This window comes from Tripterygium wilfordii, chromosome 11 (genome assembly GCF_013401445.1).
Source record: "Tripterygium wilfordii isolate XIE 37 chromosome 11, ASM1340144v1, whole genome shotgun sequence".
Taxonomy (NCBI): Eukaryota; Viridiplantae; Streptophyta; class Magnoliopsida; order Celastrales; family Celastraceae; genus Tripterygium; species Tripterygium wilfordii.
The window spans coordinates 8449959-8468865 of record NC_052242.1 but is presented as its reverse complement, the minus strand read 5'-3'; the positions used below and the strand labels follow the sequence as shown (position 1 = coordinate 8468865).

The 18907-nt window shown below is 38.5% G+C and overlaps 2 protein-coding genes and 1 pseudogene across 2 annotated transcripts; 1 reads left to right on the top strand and 2 right to left on the bottom strand.

Annotated features, from left to right (window-relative positions):
• Positions 1-309: 309 nt before the first annotated feature.
• Positions 310-1185, bottom strand: LOC120008738. Its single transcript, XM_038859115.1, has 2 exons — positions 895-1185; positions 310-783 (listed from the first exon to the last, which is right to left on the bottom strand). Exons 1-2 carry the CDS (start codon positions 1183-1185, stop codon positions 310-312), a joined length of 765 nt encoding a protein of 254 aa, XP_038715043.1.
• Positions 1186-6818: 5633 nt separating this feature from the next.
• LOC120008737 (uncharacterized mitochondrial protein AtMg00810-like) lies at positions 6819-8054 on the bottom strand. Its single transcript, XM_038859114.1, has one exon. It carries the CDS (start codon positions 8052-8054, stop codon positions 6819-6821), a length of 1236 nt encoding a protein of 411 aa, XP_038715042.1.
• A 3632-nt stretch (positions 8055-11686) lies between these two features.
• On the top strand, positions 11687-16411 carry LOC120008736 (annotated as a pseudogene).
• The last annotated feature ends 2496 nt before the right edge of the window (positions 16412-18907 follow it).

Below are 18907 nucleotides of genomic sequence, written 5' to 3'. Positions count from 1 at the left end.
TTGACACACACAATCAAGAACTATACCATCTACTGAGGTGAAATGCCCAAAAGGGGTGTCTACCGTAAACATTCGCCTCATTGGAGAGATTTTCAAACTCAATGCACGTGTAAAGGACGCAAAAATGAATGATGTCGTAGCTCCTGAATCAAATAAAACCTTTACCCAATAATTTGAAATGAGAAAGGTACCTCCAATGAAGTTAGGATGCTCAGGTGCCTCCTGGTGTCCTAATGCAAATGTTTTCTAACGAAACGGTAGAAGGAAGAGCTGGAGTAGGAGTTGGGGTGGGAAACCCGGTGCCTGTGACTACTCTAAAGCTCTGCCACTCTGTGGACACTCATGCTTCCTATGACCGATCATACCACACCCAAAACACTTGACTCCCATGATGGTGCACTGATTCTTCTTATGGCCCTCCCGGTCGCACTTGAAACACACAATCTTGCCATCCCTTGGCCCCAAACCTTTGCCTTGATCAACCTTCTGGCCCCTCAAGCCCTGAAACTCAGTCCTCAATTTCTTCTGGCTACCTCCTCCACTGCCACTAATTGTTAAAGCTTCAAGACCTTTCTGCACATCCCAATACTGGTGGGAGTTGTGCTCTCCTCGCTCTAACTCTAGTGCCATATCCACCGTCTCATCATAAGTCCTCGCCCTAGAAGCAATCACCATCCTACAGATGCTCGAAAGTAGACCGTCTCGATATTTCTCAACTTTGCTTTCATCATCTAGAGCATACTTCTTCCCATACTTGTACAACTCCTCATACTTCTTGGTATACTATGACACTGTCATTTCAGGTGTCTGCGCCAAATTAAGATACTGTTTGGCCTTATCCGCCTGGAAAGACCGTGGCACTAACCGTTACATGAATAGTAACTGAAAGGATACCCAAGTCAAATCATTCTTCCTTTGATCCAAGGAATCCCACCACTCGAAAGCTATCCCCCTCAAATAATATGAGATCAACATCATCCTTCTATTGTCTGGTATGGCCAAGGTATCCAATCGCCTGCTCATCTGGCACAACCACTCCCCAGCCTCAAAACCCTCCCCCTCTCTAGAAAACTCTAGGGGATTTGTCTTACGCAGCTGCTCCATCTCATATAACTCTCGTGCCGTCCTAGGCACAATTCTATCCTCAATATCAACTCCTAAAATCTGCCCCTCACTGCTGTCCATTGGTGCCCTAACGATATGAGTCTATACCACCTGAGCTAGTGACCTTACTATGACCTGCACTCGTGGGGACTCCTGCACCTACCCTGGTGGAACAACTGCGGTTCTCGCTTGCTGACCACTCCCCGTATGTGGCTCATCCTGCACAATCCCCTCCTCCTGTGTCCCTGTATTAGAATCAGCTACTGATTCTTGTGTACTGGAAGTACGCCTAGTAGTACCCGTCATCCTACCACCTCGGCCCTTAACTCGGCTTCTCAGTCTCCCTCGCGTGCCCTCGACACTAGAGACCTCCGTAGTACGAGAAGATCGAGTTGTCCTATGAGTATCCATCCGCATCACCACAGATAATGCAATGCAACAACCAACTCAAACAAGAGTTTATGGAGAAAGAATACATACCGAATCAGTGGAGGTCGTGACATGGCCTGGAGACTTACTAACAAACTATACGCACTTCCCTAGACCCATACACAGATCCTATATTTGGCAATCTGGCTCCGATACCAAAATGTAATGCCCCGACCTAAATGCGTTCCTTTTGGTATCATCTTAGTCAATCTACTAATTAATTCAATTATTAAATCACCAAAAATTTCGACAACACCTCCCTTATTACGGAGAATGCCAACCTGGAGTCAATGCGCAGCAAATATCACAATTACATCTTCAAACCTAGGCAGGGCCTCAGGCCATCTAACAATTCATATCACAAATGCATTCTCAAATGTAAGCAGAGCTTTAGGCCACCTAACAAATCATATCATCAATAAATTCTCAAATCTAGGCAAGGCCTCAGGCCACCTAACAATCACATATAAATTCTCCACACACAATAACATATATAATCAAACGACCAATGTAGAGAGCAATCCTGCATGCAAAATCAATCATCAGGACACGAAGTTCACAAACCCGATTTGGGAGTCCCGATCACATGGAGCACCCTCCCAACCGTCCATCCAACCATCGAATTGAGGTGTCACACAACATGTCTCAACCAAGGAAACAAGTACGACAAAATACTAATAACATAGTTAAATTTTAGAACCATCTAGTCCTATTACTCTCTAGGTGCCTATCCATGTCACGCACGCTCCTCCTGATCCGCAACCCTGGTACCAGAACTAGACTTACCTGCGAGAAGGGAATAAGGAAAAGAAAAGAATGAACGAAAGGCCCAGTAGGGAATAATAAACAGTGAGTGAATAATATAAGGTTGAAATATTAAAGAAAGTCACAAATGCAACAATATGATAGCTAACATCATGTACACCAAAACACAAGTAGATAACCACACCATACGAGATCCTAACTTGGCCCACCGACATCCCTATACATATCGGGATCCTGAACAGCCCAACGACATCATCGCATGGTGCTTCGAGCACATATGGAATCCTGACTCGGCCCACCGACATTCCCATACTTATAGGAAACCTGAACAGCCCACCGGCATTCCACATTTCACATCAATCAAATCTAGGAGATATACGGGTCCATACCCGACATCTTCCATGCAACTACAATGTATGTCTAACATGGCTATGCAATAGGGTATACATATAACGTACATATATATTTATATATATTACTACATGATGCATCTTCAAGAATAATTCATGCTTAATGGAAGATTGAACAAGTAGGGTATGCAATATAACTCAAGTCATACAACGAAGAAATCACAAAGTGGGGTTTCTCTTCCTTAGGTGCAATTAAGGCGAGAACGAAATCATAATGAATAATGAGAAAAGATAAGCTTTCTTAGTAGGAGGACATATTCAAGAAAATAGAAAAGGGGTGAAATTTCCCTATCTCGCACTCCAAAAATTAGCTATGTAAACCAATACTCAACCTTGAATTCTCCGGCCTCAATCAACCTATTATTCGGTAAGCCCATTCACCAATCAATATACAAACAACTTCAATTTCACATATCTAACACAAATTAACCCAATAAATCAAGAAACCATTACCTTTTCTTACCCAAAACTTTCCAAGTTCTTGAACTTCACCTACTCAAGCTTGCTACTCCAACAAACAATAGAATCTAGAAATACAACCATAAACAAGTCTAAATCAACCTATTAAATCACTAATTTCATCTAATTTAAAGATTTTTCCCAAATCTACAAAACCCAAAAAACCCTAGAATACCAAATCACCCAATCTCTAGATACTAGCTTTTAGGTTTAAGAAAACTTACCAAGGTTGTAGAGACAAGTAGAAGGAAGGGATTCAAGCTTCCTTTAGGCCTCAAATGATGTAGGAACTCATGGATTTGAGTTTGGGTTCAAACCTTGAAAGATTAGAACAAAGAGAGGAATTTAAGAATATGTAAGCTAGAGAGAGAAGTTATGAATCCAACTTGAAACAACTTGAAAGAGGATAATCTTACCTTGGCTGATGATCTTAGATTGATGGAAGGGAGGAAATTTGAGAGAAAATGGGGTTTAGGGTTTGTTTGGGTCGGGTATTTGAAGAGAAATCTTGAAATGAGTGTTTTTAAAACAAGTCATGCGTGCTGATTTTAGAAAGGTGTCCGAACCTCTTGGATGGCCGTCCGGACACCTCGGCCTGAAACCGTCTCTGTTTCAATTTCTTCTATGGCTATCCGAACGGCTTTTTAAAGCTGTTCGGACAGTTACACCTGTAGTCACAAATTTCAATTTTAAAACCACTTGTACACTCCCAAATCACTCGGTATTAATTTCTAATGATTTTTAAATATATGTATATACTCAACATATGTTGGCCCTACCTAATTTCTGAAAGAAAAAGAAGTTAGGGGTATTACATATCCTAACATATGACACCCAAAGACACACATCAGGAGAACATCTAAAGGCGAGCATCCATGTAGGAAGAGGAGAAGAGCTCCTCGACAGGATAGAGGAGCGACCATCAGTATAAGACCAAGCATAGATGCTCGGTATCCTGGTAACTTGACACCATACAAAGACTAAGAGTCCACAAGAGGACAAACTTTACTAAGGAACGTAATCAAGATTCACCCTCCTATGATCTGGTCTGAGATCAAGGAGAGGATATTCACTCCTTTCAAAAATATAACTCTTATAGCTCATATAAAAAGGAACACCCAACATAGGTAAACGATTCCAACTTTTACACTCTAACATAATTAATAGCAATTTGAGAGAAGATCACCATGCACTCTCCTTTTTTGTTGTTACTTACTTGAGCGTTAGAGTAGTCCCTAAGCACACCCTCAGCCCCTATAGTTTACATGCTTTCATGTGCTGATCATCCTTCAGAGTGTCAAGAACAATTCTGACTTCGGCCTATCTCCTACGATGTCCTCAAAATTAGAGACAGTTAAACGTTATGAGTAATTAAACTAAAAACTAAAATGTAAACTAGTAATTTCGATAACTTGAATCAAGAGAGAATCACTAGGGTATCTAATTTCACCATCACCAATACTACTATATTCTTTTGGCATACTAATTTTAATTATCATCGATATTGATAGTCGATTTCCCTTACCTATTCAATAGTCAATTGCTGATTATATCGAACATACTTTACTAGCAATTCATGTTATTCCTAACATTCAAATTTAACTACCAAAAATCCATCAAGTTGTATGGATATCATCTAACAACCATATAGACCATACCCTTAAATTTCTATGGTTCATGCAATCTATGATATTTATTGTCAAAAGCATAAATCTAAACATCACCTAGCAGTCTCAGTTTAGAACATCAAACATAAATGACAGGGATCCCAGTAAAAAGCATCTCAGTCATCCCAGTAGTGGATGTGTCACTCTCTGATTCAATCATCAGGTTTTGTAGGCTCTACACTTACATCAATCAAGGGACAAGATCCACTATTAGATGATTGAGATGTTTTTTACTTGGATCTCTAACATTTTTGAACATTAAATCATTTGAAATATTGAGAAGATATTTAAAAATATTAAACACACAAATATATTGGATCTAGGTTACACATGAGTGTAATGTGTCTAGATGCAAAATCCTATCAATTTAATCAATGCCAAAGTATAATTGCACACAAATGGGCCTATATGAGCAATATGAATAAATTGCACAATAGGAACCAATCGACAAGATAAGCACTAGAAAGTACTTAACTTGCAATTTTATAGAACAAGCAATCAAATATGTACAGAGTAAATAATAATATAAAGTAAAGACAGATTAATCAAATTTAATTATGATTAGAGAAGATTAGAGCAATAGGAATAAAATAAATAAATAATACTCAATCAGATTAGTGTTATGTAAATAAAATAAATAAAATAAAGCAAGTTATGTTAGATTAGAAGAGTTAATGAAAGTTGTAAAAGTAAAACAAGTAAAGAGCACACAAGTAGTTTAGAGTAGTTCGAAGACCCTTCTCCTACATATACTACCGAGGTTCACCAACCTAGGATTTTCCAACCTCCACTAAGGTGTGGCTTTTCAAGAGCTCTACAAAACTCTTACACAAGGGTTTCAAACTTACCCCAACTCTTCCACAATCTCACAAATATAGTACTTGGTTTGGGTTTTACAAAGATGGGCTTAATGATTCACCCACTCAGTGTTTGCACTCAACAAACTAGGAGGAACTCTCAAGAGATTTTAAAGTGAGGCTCACGGATAGAAAATTGGACTTGAATTTAGAAGAGCTCACAAGAAGACAGGATTCTTCACACCTGGAATTGCTATAGCAATTGGTGAAGATAAACAATAAAGATCAGTTCTTCACACCTGGATTAGCACTAAGCTAAAGGTGAAGAATATGAAAGAATGTTAAGAGACTTTTGTAGTCGAGTGAAGGAAAAGATGAAGTCTTGCTCTCTCTAATTTGGGACAATAGAATATGCTTGAGAGTAAAGACTTTTCTTGTGTCTTTAGTGGCGTCCCAAGAACTCCTTTTATAGTTCACAAGGACTCCTTGATTTCCTCTTGATTTTCTCGATAATTTGATTCTTCTCCAGCCAAATGAATCAATCAAGTAATAGCTTTGATTTGGCTCATATGATATCCTTCAATCACTTCCACGTTTTTGTCTTTGATAAGAAATAATCTCCTTATTTGCAACTCCACCACTTTAAAAACATCTTGACTTTTGCTTGCATGAATCATTAAATATTTTAATTAAGCTTGTCATCTTCAAGAATATCTTGATTCAAAGTTTATAAATAGAAAGTGATATCACACTTATTCTCCAACCAACTTGATAATTTTCCCACCAAATCACGTCCATTGAATTTAGGAGTTCAGAGAATCAATGTGTAATAGTCTTGACTTTGTTTCCCTTCATAGATCAAAATTGAGTGCACCATATAAGGACTTTAAGACTTGATATCATTCTCCATAATTCTTGGCTTGATGGCTTCAATCAAATATAGTAAGTCTTTCTTCATTTAACCTCAAATTGTAAACAAAGCAACTCTAGTAGAGAAAACTGAAGAGATGAAGAACTCTGTTGTATTCGAATTGACCATATAATGTTGTACAACAAGTATATATCTTTACAAGATATCCTAAAGAATAAAATAAATAAAGAATAGTACAATGTAAAGAAAAGAGCGCTCAAATGTCCCGCCTAAACTAGACCTAAAGGAGTAAAAGTCTACGATGCCGTTTTGCTGCTCAACACCCCCCACAAGGTGAACGGTGAGCATCAAGAACGTTCAGCTTGCAAAGTAAATACTGAATTTGATTCACAATGATCGGTTTGGTGAGTAAGTCACTAGGTTGTTCAGTTGAGGAGATGTGCAGGAGTTGTAGGAAACCAAAGTGAACCTTCTCATGAACAACATGACAATCCATTTCGATATGCTTAGTATGTTCATGAAATATGAGATTGTTCCCAATGTGAATAGCAACCTTGCTGTCGCAATGCAAAGGAATGGGCCGGGAATGAGGAACATAGAAGTCCGTAAGTAAAGTAGAGAGCCAAACTAGTTCATTGTAAGTGTTTGGCATGGCACGATACTCGACCTCCGCAGAAGAAAGAGAAACAATGTGTTGTTTCTTGGACTTCCATGACACAAGAGAGCCACCTAATATGATACAAAAGCCACTAACAAATCTATGAGAATCGAGATAACCCCCCCAATCAGAATTGCAAAAAGCATGAAGCTCAAAAGAATGTGTGAAAAGAAAGAACAAGCCTTGTCTAGGGGAACCTTTCAAATAGCGGAGGACATAGCGGAGGACACAGTGAGCAGCCTGGAGATGTTTATCAGAAGGTTGCTGCAAAAATTGACTCAAATTATTGACGATGTAGTTGATGTTAAGACGTGTCAAAGTGAGATACATAAGACGACCAATCAACTGATGATAACAAGAAGGATCATCAAGACTGGTGCCCGAGTGTATAGAAATATGAGTATTCAATTCTGTTGGGGAAGTGAGAGGCTTGGCATTCAAGAAACCAGCATCATGCAAAAGATCCAGCGTATACTTTCGTTGATTGAGGATTAAACCAGAAGAAGAACTACAAATTTCAAGCCCAAGAAAGTATTTCATAGCACCCAAATCCTTGATATTGAAACACTCATGAAGATAAAGCTTAACAGAAGTAATAAGTGCTTCACATGTTCGTCCAATCACCATGTCATCCACGTAAAGCAAAAGAACAATGAAATCTAGACATTTGCGCAAAGTGAAGAGAGAATAATCACATTTGGATTGACGAAAGCCAAAAGCAAGAAGAACCGAGCTAAATTTTGCATTCCACTGACGAGACACTTGTTTTAACCCATAAAGTGACTTGTGTAACCAACAAACAAGGTCTGGATTTGTAGTGGGATACCTGGGAGGCTGTTTCATATAGACCTCTTCCGTAAGGTCACCATTGATGAATGCACTATGTATATCCATTTAATGAAGGAACCAATTACCCATAGAGGCTAAAGCTAGGAATACATGGACAATGACCATCTTGACCACCGGAGAAAAAATGTTCGTATAATCGAAGCCAAAATGTTTATTAAAACCTTGCACAACGAGACGCGCTTTATGTCGAGCAATGCTACCATCCTGATTATATTTGAGCTTGTATACCCATTTGGAGCCAATAGCCTGACGGCCTTTGGGTAAGAGAATTGAATCTCAAGTGTGATTAGCATGAAGAGCCTTCAGCGCCTCACATACATTAGATGGGTCATGGGTGATAGAAACAGAACATGAAAAGGCTTTGTGTGTAGAGGAAAAATGATCATAATGCAGGTACTTACCAATTGGATGAAGTGGCAAGGACTTAACCCGATGAAGAGCTGGGATGGGAGACACCCATTAAGTGTTGTTGCACTAGTAATCATGAATGTATGAGGGAGGTTGTTTAGGCCTTAAAGATTTTTGAACAGACGAGTGATCAAGAGAAGGGATGTTGTCCTGTGAAGACTGAGAGGTGGGAATGAAGACACTGGGCAATTGAGGTGAATTATCGGATGGTGGTGAGGGCTTGCTAGGAACCAAATCCTGTTCTACCAACAAGAACGTATCAACATCAGAGGAACCATAAGGCAAGAGAGATACACCATCACGTGAAGGAGGTGATGAATGAAAAGGAAAGATAGACTTATGAAAAACAATATCACGTGATATAAAATTTTTATGAGATTCTAGATCAAAGAGACGATACCCTTTAGTGATGAAAGGGTAACCAAGAAAGATACAAACACGAGCACGGGATTGGAGCTTAGAACAAGTGTGAGGAGTAACTACAGCATAACAAAGACATCTGAAGACACTGAGATTGTGGTATAGTGGTGCTCGGTTGAATAAAATTTGGAATGGGGTATATTTATCTAATTTGCGAGAAGGAAGTCGATTGATGAGATGGACAGTAGTGAGTACACAGAAACTCCAAAAGGTTTTAGGTAACTGCGCATGAAATCTCAAGGCAGGGGCTGTGTTAAAAATGTGTTGGTGTTTACATTCAACCACCCTATTTTGTTGGGGGTGTAAACACAAGAGGTATGATGAACAATGCCTTTGGAAGCATAAAATTCTTTCATTTGGAATTCTAGACCATTGTCAGACCAAACGGTTTGAACTTTTGTATGAAAATGTGTTTCAACATAATTGCAAAATTGTTGGATAAAGAAACGAGTTTTAGCTTTGGTATGCATCAAATGAACCCAAGTAGCACAGCTAAAATCATTAACAATGGTTAAGAAATTTGTATATCCATCAACGGATGTTGTGGAGTGGGGACCCCAATTATCTACTTGAATAAACTCAGAAGGTGTCATTGACTATGTTACACTTAGAGCAAAAGGCTTTCATTTCATATTGGCTTAGGGGCAAATGGAACAAAACCCAAAGGTAAGCTGATTCAAAAGCATGATGTACAGCGGAAGCAACCCCTTTCAAAAACAAGAGTCCTTTATGCGTGCTCCCCATTCCAATCATCCTCAAGGTGGCCGAATCCTACAAGACACAAGAAGTAGAATTAAAATGAAGGCTACAATTGCTTGAAGATGTCGAATGACTAATTGAGATTAGATTGACTTTAAAACTTGGCACACAAAGAACATGAAGTAAAACAATGTCATATGGCAGCTTAACCGACCCAATGTGAGTGACAATGTGATGATCCCCATTGGGAAAAGTGACAAAAGAATTAGGTGAGGTATGCGCATCACATAGGGAGCTAAGAGAACAAACAATATGATGGCTAGTGCCGTTGTCAAGCAGCCAAGGAGTGGAGGAAACATTTCCTAAAGAAGTGGGTATAGATGAACATGTGCAAACATTGCCTGCAATGGCTGAGATGAGGACATATTCGAATTGGCATTCAAAAGACTACCTGAAGATGCACTGAAAGATGGGGTAAAGGGGCTATTGTCTTGCGACTGAGACAATGAAGGATTCATCTTGAGGAGGTTCATGAGCTAATTGCATAGATCAAGAGGCATCTGCATATTTTGAGAGAAACCTGTTCTGGCTCACCCAAAACTTGATTCACGGAGTAATTCTTCTCAGTTTGGGGATGATTTCCAAAACTTTGTTGACCCTTTGGAAGGCTAGGAGGATACCCATTCATTTTATAACACTTGTCAATGGTATGACCTTGCTTGTGAAGTACTTGCAGGATAAGTTTTCACATCGTCCAGATGAACCAGAGGTGGAACCTTTGCCAATTTTAGTTGTCCTACCCAAGTTAATTGTCACGGCCGAAAAGTCAAGAGGTGCTAGACTGTTATAAATGGGTTGAGTGGCAGTGAGTTGTCTCTCAACATGGAGTACCATCGAAAGTACTTTGTTGATGGAAGGCAAAGGATCCATGGACAACACTTGACTCCTCACATTGGAGAAGGACTCATTTAATCCCATCAAGAATAACATAGTATACTCCTTTTGTTGGTACAACTCCAATGTTGCACGAACTCCACAGCTGCAAGCTGGAATGACATTATAATAGAGAAGTTCATCACTGTAACTCTTCTATTTAGTGTAATAATCAATCACCTAGTGTGACGTGAATCTGTCACTACAATATCAGAGAGTGTGACATCAACCAAGCTCTGCTTGTTGCGTGCTTCAAGAGCCGTAAAGATAGTACGACTCCAAGTATGATAAGTGTCATCTCCCGTGAAGACAAGAGAGACCAGTTTGTTGACAGCATAGTATGCCATGGTCACAATAAGTGGATCATCAAGAGAGTTGCTAGCAACACCAACGGTTCCAGCAGAAGAAGTGGCCCTAATGGCAGTGGTGATAGCACCAAGTTCAGTAGCCATGATAAAAATCAAGAAAAAGATGTGGAGTTAGAACGTAACCGGCTTCGATACCATGTAAACAAAGCAACTCTAGCAGAGAAAACTGAAGAGATGAAGAACTTTGTTGTATTTGAATTGACCATATAATGTTGTACAACAAGTATATATCTTTACAAGATATCCTAAAGAATAAACTAAATAAAGAATAGTACAAAGTAAAGAAAAGAGCGCTCAAGTGTCCCACCTAAACTTGACCTAAAGGAGTAAAAGTCTATGGTGCTGTTTTGCTGCTCAACACAAATGCTGGCCAACTATCTTTCTATTTAGTCTCTGTAATTTGGCAGCACAAGCAGAAGATTTCCTTTATGAGATTGACCTCCAACTCTCCATGATTTCGGACAATAAGCAAGGAAAGTAAACCTTTTGTATTTAATCTGTAAAATATCACCAAGTCAAAAATTTTCTCATGGAAACTGAATCCTCCTCTTTAATATGGATCACACGTCTTGCATATGTAACGAAACATTTTTTATTGAACTCTTGATGAAGTCCCTCTCAACTTTCCTGAAAATTTGCTTGTAAACTCATTTGAGTTTCATGCTTGAACCATAAGTTAGTTGAGGTTAAAAATTAAAATATAATCATAGAATATCATAATACATATAGACTAATGTACAAGTAAGTTTCCAGCTCAATCAAATGTCATTGAGTCACATAATTATTCAGTTTAAGACAATTAAACACCAAACTCAAACAGCAACTAGGACACAACTTTTCAGTGAGTAAATGTCAAAATTTCTCATCCATTTCTTCTTCAAAAATGTTCATTATGATGTAGATATTGTCTCTGTAAAATTTTAGCTTAACCAAAATTTATTTAATACAAAAATGATAAGTGAGTTCACAAGTAGGTTTAAACCCTTTCAATAAAAACAATTTTCAAATTCAATCACTTTGTAATTAAATTCATCACACAGTACATGTAATCAAATAGCACAATGATATTGGATCATCAAAATTAAAATGTAGGATATTTGGTCCAACAAAATAGATCCTCAATCATGGACTAGAAATTCTAAACTAACATAACCAAATTTACATAGTAGTTATGGCTAGAATGTTTTAGAGTCCTAACAAGAGGATTAATTCCTCATATTATGGTAGTAAACGAATTAAAGAATCTCATAGTTCAAGAAAACCAAACAAAAAGAAAAAGCTGGAAACTCATATAAATCTCTCTTCTCGCGAGCTTGTCGTGCGTCAAAAAGCTGCAGATATTCAGTCATCTTCAAAGAGGAAGCCGGCAACGCCTTATATAATGCAGGGTTTCCTAGTTCTAAAACTCTAAGGACTCATTTCCTATTTAAAATACAAGATGTCTTTTGCAAAAAATTCCTAATAAGAATAGAGTTTTCTAAATTTACAAGCAAAAGCTCAAAAATAACTCTCTTTCATAGAAAAGGTTATGGCCCAGCCCAATGATTTCTTGATCAACAATCAACCCTACTTCGTGACTCATCAAATAAATGGCCTAAAAATCAGAATTAAAGAAAAACATGCTGAAATCATTCTTAATTAATTAAAATAGACAAAAATCAAGTATAAGTGAGGCATAAATGCACATAAAATATAAACAAATTAGTATTCAGCCCAAAGACTTGATTTCGTAATATAATTATAGTCACAACCCACTTCACAATTTTTAACTCTTTATGTGTAATCTCTGTTGTATAGAGACCCAAAAGTCATCAATATCATCACATTTTCAGTCAAATATCACCTCAATTACATCCGAGAAGTGTATTCACTAGAGCTAATTTGGTTCTCCAATTCGTTCACTTCACCACATGAAGGACAGCCATTTCATTTTGGAATTTTCAACCCACCATGAGCCTAACATTTACCTGACCTATAAATGCTTGGGTTTAAAAGTTCATATATTTTGTCCCACTCCTTCTATTGACCAAATGTAGATAGGGAATGTCCCCAATCAAAATTACATGAAAAGCACACTTGACCTTTCACTTTTGTTTGTTCCAAAACCACTCTAAATTATTGCTCTTCAGCTGACATTCTAAGCCCGGCTAGTCCTCTTCAATTGCCAAATTAGTGAACAATTCCTCTTCATGGATATGGAGATAAACCAAATAGTGCTTAAATGAATATAGAAACTATTTGTCTTCAATCTTCACCCATCTCCTCCACCACCACCACCAATCAATGGCATTACATTGGATGGACTAGAGAAGCTCCACGGGTGTACTGTGACTCACAATTATTCCACTACCATCTCTATTTATATATATATATATATATATCACCACTATATCTTAGTCCATCATATATTGTACAAGCAGAGAGAGCATAAGTACGTAGTAAAACATGAGAAGCCTCATTGTTTTCTTCTTAACTTCTTTTCTACTTTTTGTGCTATTTTTCAAAGCCAATGGAGCATCTGCAAGAGACGAAGATGGTGTCTATATTGTTTACATGGAGCTGCAGGTTCTGCAACAAGTGAAAACCATGTTAAACTATTGAATTCTGTGTTAAAAAGGTGAATATCATACCTAGTTTGAAAGATAATAATTTGTGCACAATAAAAAACTATGGTTAAGCTCATTGTACCATATTTGTTGTGTAGGAATGGGAATGCTGTAGTGTACAACTACAGACATGGAATCTCAGGCTTTGCAGCACGTTTATCAGCAGATGAAGCACATTTAATAGCTCAAAGACCAGGAGTAGTATCAGTTTTTCCTGATCCTATCTTGTAGCTGCACACAACTCGTTCATGGGATTTCTTGAAGTATCAATCTGATATGAAGATTGATTCAACCCTCAGTTCGGACTATAATTCTTCCTCTTATGCATCGGATGACACCATCATTGGCATTCTTGATTCAGGTGAATTCTCAAAAGGAAATCAATATTGTATTAGTACCTCGCTACTATTTTGATCTTTCGGTGGTTTAAGCTGGTTGAGTATGACTGTTTCGAACATAGGAATTTGGCCCGACTCAGATATGACTCCAATTCCTTCGCGGTGGAAAGGCATCTGCATGGAAGGGCCAGATTTCAATTGTAATAGGTACTCAATTCTGCTACATATAATTGAATCTAAACTTGATCACAACTTATGCTCAAGTAATGCGCCTTGAACAAAGTCACATCCTTTCCCTGCAATATCCTTCAAATCTGAAAATCCCGCGATGGAATCTTGTGTATTGGATTGTCCTTAACATTGAGCCAATAGAACTTGCTTCTAATCCATCTGATATAACACATTCTTTTTCTCTCATGGTGGGGGTGCTGTGAACTCTCTAAAACTTTTGTGCACTCATAAAAAGCCAAGTTTCTTTGTCTTTACTATCAAACCTTGATTTCATAAAGGAAGATAATTGGGGCAAGAGTCTACAATGACCCTCAGGGTCCAACCACAAAGTCCAACTCACCGAGGGATGAAGATGGGCATGGCACTCATGTAGCTGTGACTGCTGCCGGGAGAGCGGTCCAGTCTGTATCTTATCATGGCCTAGCGAATGGCACCGCAAAAGGAGGTTCACCCGGATCAAGAATTGCTGTTTATAAAGTATGCAGTGTTTTTGGATGCGCAGGCTCCAGCATATTAGCAGCATTTGATGATGCAATAGCTGACGGTGTTGATATTCTCTCTTTGTTGCTTGGTACAATTGAATTTAAAATTGATGCCATTGCCATCGGAGCATTCCACGCCGTGGCGAATGGGATGACTGTGGTATGCTCTGCAGGGAATGGTGGACCATCCTTAGGATCGGTTGTCAATGATGCACCCTGGATCTTAACCATTGCTACAACTACCATTGACAGGGATTTTGAGTCTGATGTTGTCATGGGTGACAAGACTGTAATTAAGGTAATCAAGTACATACTACCCCGATCTTTACAATCACATCATTTCTAATCAGTATATGCTTGTTCTTGCAGGGTGAAGCCATAAACTTTGCTAACATCCAAAAATCTCCTGTGTACCCTCTGATATATAGCAAGGCAGCCAAGAAGGCTAATGCGTGCGTCTGATTACGACGCAAGGTACGCAACATTAACAGTTTATAAGCACATCCTCAATGCATACAAAGATGTTTGTTCCAAGTAATGGCTTCATATATTAAACATGACTTGTTCAGGAACTGCTATCCGGATTCATTGAATAAAACTTTGGTGGAGGGGAGGATTGTGTTGTGTGAATACGTAGACAGTAGCGAGGTGCAGAGTCTGGGAGGAGTTGGTGTAATATCGGTTGATGATATGACGAGATCGATGGCAGACACATATGGTACATTTCCAACGACTGAGCAGTTCAAAAGATGCTGCCAAGGTCTTTTCATACATCAACTCAACAAGGTGGTTAGCAACCATTACCATTGAAGTATATGATTGCCATAAAAGCAACTTAATGCTAACAAGTACTTCTGTATTTCTGCAAAAACCCTGTCTCAACAATTTTGGCGACTGACGTGATAACAAACTTTAAGCCAGCACCCGCAGTTGCGTTCTTCTCATCTTGAGGTCCTTCCGGTAACCAGAGGAACATTCTCAAGGTAAACCCCCTAACATTGCATTAAAATGGGCAAAATTGAAAGCTAGCTATTCTTATTTGATGGTTTTGTAGCCTGACATCTCGACACCAGGAGTCGACATACTTGCAGCATGGAATGGCAATGACACGGGACCAACTCCAAAGGGCGAACCGGTATTCAGCATCATTTCTGGAACTTCTATGTCATGTCCACACATTTCTGGAGTTGCAGCTACAGTGAAATCTAAGTACCCCACATGGAGTCCTTCTATGATCAGATCAGCCATCATGACAACAGGTCAGGATCTAGTTTTTTGAATGACTTCCTTAATTAGCCGAACTTAAGCACTGAAGGTTTTCTATTTCGATTTTTCAATCTACAGCATTTCAGACGAACAATCTTAAGGAACCAATGACCACGCATTCGGGTTCAATTGCCACACCTTATGATTATGGTGCAGGGGAAGTAAGCATTAGTGGACCATTAAATCTTGGACTGGTTTATGAGACAACCACCATTGACTATCTAAACTTCCTATGTTATTATGGATACAATGAGTCCACAATTCAGATAATCGCAAGTGCTACTGCAGCTAATTTTACTTGCCCGCAAGAATTGAGTAAAGACTTGACCTCAAACAAATATCAACTACCCATCAATACCAGTTTCAAATTTATCATGAAAACAAACCAGGAAAATTAGCAGAACTGTGACAAACGTTGCTAAGGAAGGTCAAGCAACTTATATCACAAGTGTGGATGTACCTATTGCACTACACGTCAAAGTGATCCCAGGCAAATTGAAGTTTACAAAGACTAGTGAAAAGCAGACTTACCAAGTGATTTTCTCTTCCGACTCCTCACCCTCAAATGAAGACATGTTTGGATCAATTAGATGGACTAATGGAAAGATTAAAGTCCGGAGTCCATTTGCTGTGAGCAGTAGGAGCAGTTGATGTACGAAGTTAAGGTCATTGCTATATATCTTTGGTCTATATGAATAAGCAAACACAAACCTCTAGATCAATGTGAAGGCATAATTCGAAATTGCTCCACTACTTGAAATTCGTGTGATATTCCTACGCACCCATAATTTCTACGCTGCATAGTAAGTTAGAGTTCAAGACAGCTATTAGAAATTGGTTCTTAACCTGAATTTGGAAACTTTAAATTTCAATCTACCACAATTCTAGCCCTTAATCAAGTATGAGGTTAGGAATACCTTAGCTAATGATAGAGTAATCCCTTGTCAAGAAAATTAAGTTCACGGATTGAATCACCTTGAAGTGAGAAACCAAGCTAGAGAGAAGGGCAACAAGAATAGAGAAATAAGGCTTAGCCCAAAGTTGTAAATATTGTAGAAATCACACACAGAAGATCAGCTCTAAGTTACTATCTTCTACTTGATCTTGATCAAGTTCCTACACTTGAAGCACTTTCAGAATACAAGAAAGCTTCCAGCTTGTACCTCACATAGATGTAGTTCTTGAATAGAAAATCAAAAATAACACAGAACAAGTTCAATCTTTGTTTCCTCACAGAGAAAGAACAACAACTTCAATCACACGTACATGTTCTTACACACAGAGATAAAGCCAAGGTTGAGACAACAACCTAGTTCTTAGACTAGACTAGCTTACCTGGCAGCAACATTACACATAAACAAAGATAAGTAAAAACAAGTCTTGGTCAAACATTGACCAAGTTCAACATAAGTAGAATAAGAAACATGGCATACTTAAGTCTCAAAAAGCAACAAACTCCTCCTTGAGACTAAGTCTAGACATTCTAAGAAGTTTTCTTATAAACTCAAACTGGCCTTTAGGCAAGGCCTTTGTAAACATATATGCTAGTTGCTCTTCAGACTTGCAATGCACCATCTGAATAGAACAAGCTTCCTGGGCTTCTCTAACAGCATGTAACCTGGCATTCATGTGCTTAGTCTTGCCAAATTGGACTGGATTATCAACAATAGCAATGACAGACTTACTATCACACCACATCACAGTAGCATCACCTTGATCATGTCCCAAATCTGTCAGAAGCTTCCTCAACCACATATTGTGATTCGATGTAGCAGCAGCAGTTGCATACTCAGCTTCTGCTATTGATTGAGCAATAATATCCTACTTCTTGGAGTTTCATGAAACTACACCAGAACCAAATGAAAAAACAAAACCAGTTATGCTTTTGAAATCATTTGCACTACCAACATAGTCACTATCCATATAACCTTCAAGAACACCACCAACACACTTCATAAAATAAATTCCAATGTCCATAGTGCCTCTGAGGTATCTCAGAACCCTTTTGGCAGCTCCATGGTGCACTTGATTGGGAGAATTTATGAACCTTGACAACAAACTAGCTGCATACATCAAATCGGACCTAGTAGCTGTCAAGTACAATAAGCTCCCAACAAAACTCCTACATTCCTTGGCATCAATATCTGGATCTAATTCATTCAGAGATAACTTGCAAGTCAAGGCAAGTGGAGTGGCAACAGGTTTACTTTTCTCCATATTGAATTTTTTTAAAATGTCTCAAGCATATTTCCTTTGTGAAAGGAAAATACCTGAACTTTTCTGATGCACTTCCATCTCAAGAAAGTACTTCATCACACCTATGTCAAACATCTCAAATTCATTCTTCATTTGAGTTTTGAATACCTCCATAGAATTAAGATTACTCCCTGTCACAAGAAAGTCATCCACATACAAAGATACTATCAAATGGTCATTACCATTCTTAACATACAAGGTTGCTTCATTTTTACATCTACTGAATCCTTGATCAAGCAAAAAAGAATCAATTTTGATATACCAGGCTCTGGGAGCCTGTTTTAGGCCATAAAGAGCCTTGTTGAGCTTGAGCACCTTCTTTTCACTCCCAGCAGCAATATACCCTTTAGGCTGATCAACATATATCTCCTCATTTAGCACCTCATTCAAAAAGGCAGACTTGACATCTAAATGAAAAATTTTCCAACCATGATAAGCTGCTAGGCCAATGAAAAGTCTCACAGTATCATGCCTAGCAACAAGAGCAAATGTATCAGAATAATCCACCCCTTGTTGCTGTGCATAACCTTTCACAACTAACCTGGCTTTGTGTTTGAACATCGAGTCATCTGGATTTAGTTTTGTTTTAAACACCCACTTTACACGAATAACATTTTTGTCACTAGGTCTAGGAGTGAGCTTCCATTTAGAATTTTTCTCAATCATGTCTAACTCCTCCTTCATAGCTAATCTCCACTCTTCATGTTCTGCAGCTTCTGCATAACTAGAAGGTTCTGCAATGGTAGCATTACATTGCTCACACACTTCTACCAAAGACTTCATCTTCTTGGTAGATGACTCATTATCATCTTTATCATCAATAACATTATCATTCTGAACTTTAGGAACTGAATCACTGCCACTATTAGTGTCAGACTGCTGCTGCAACGC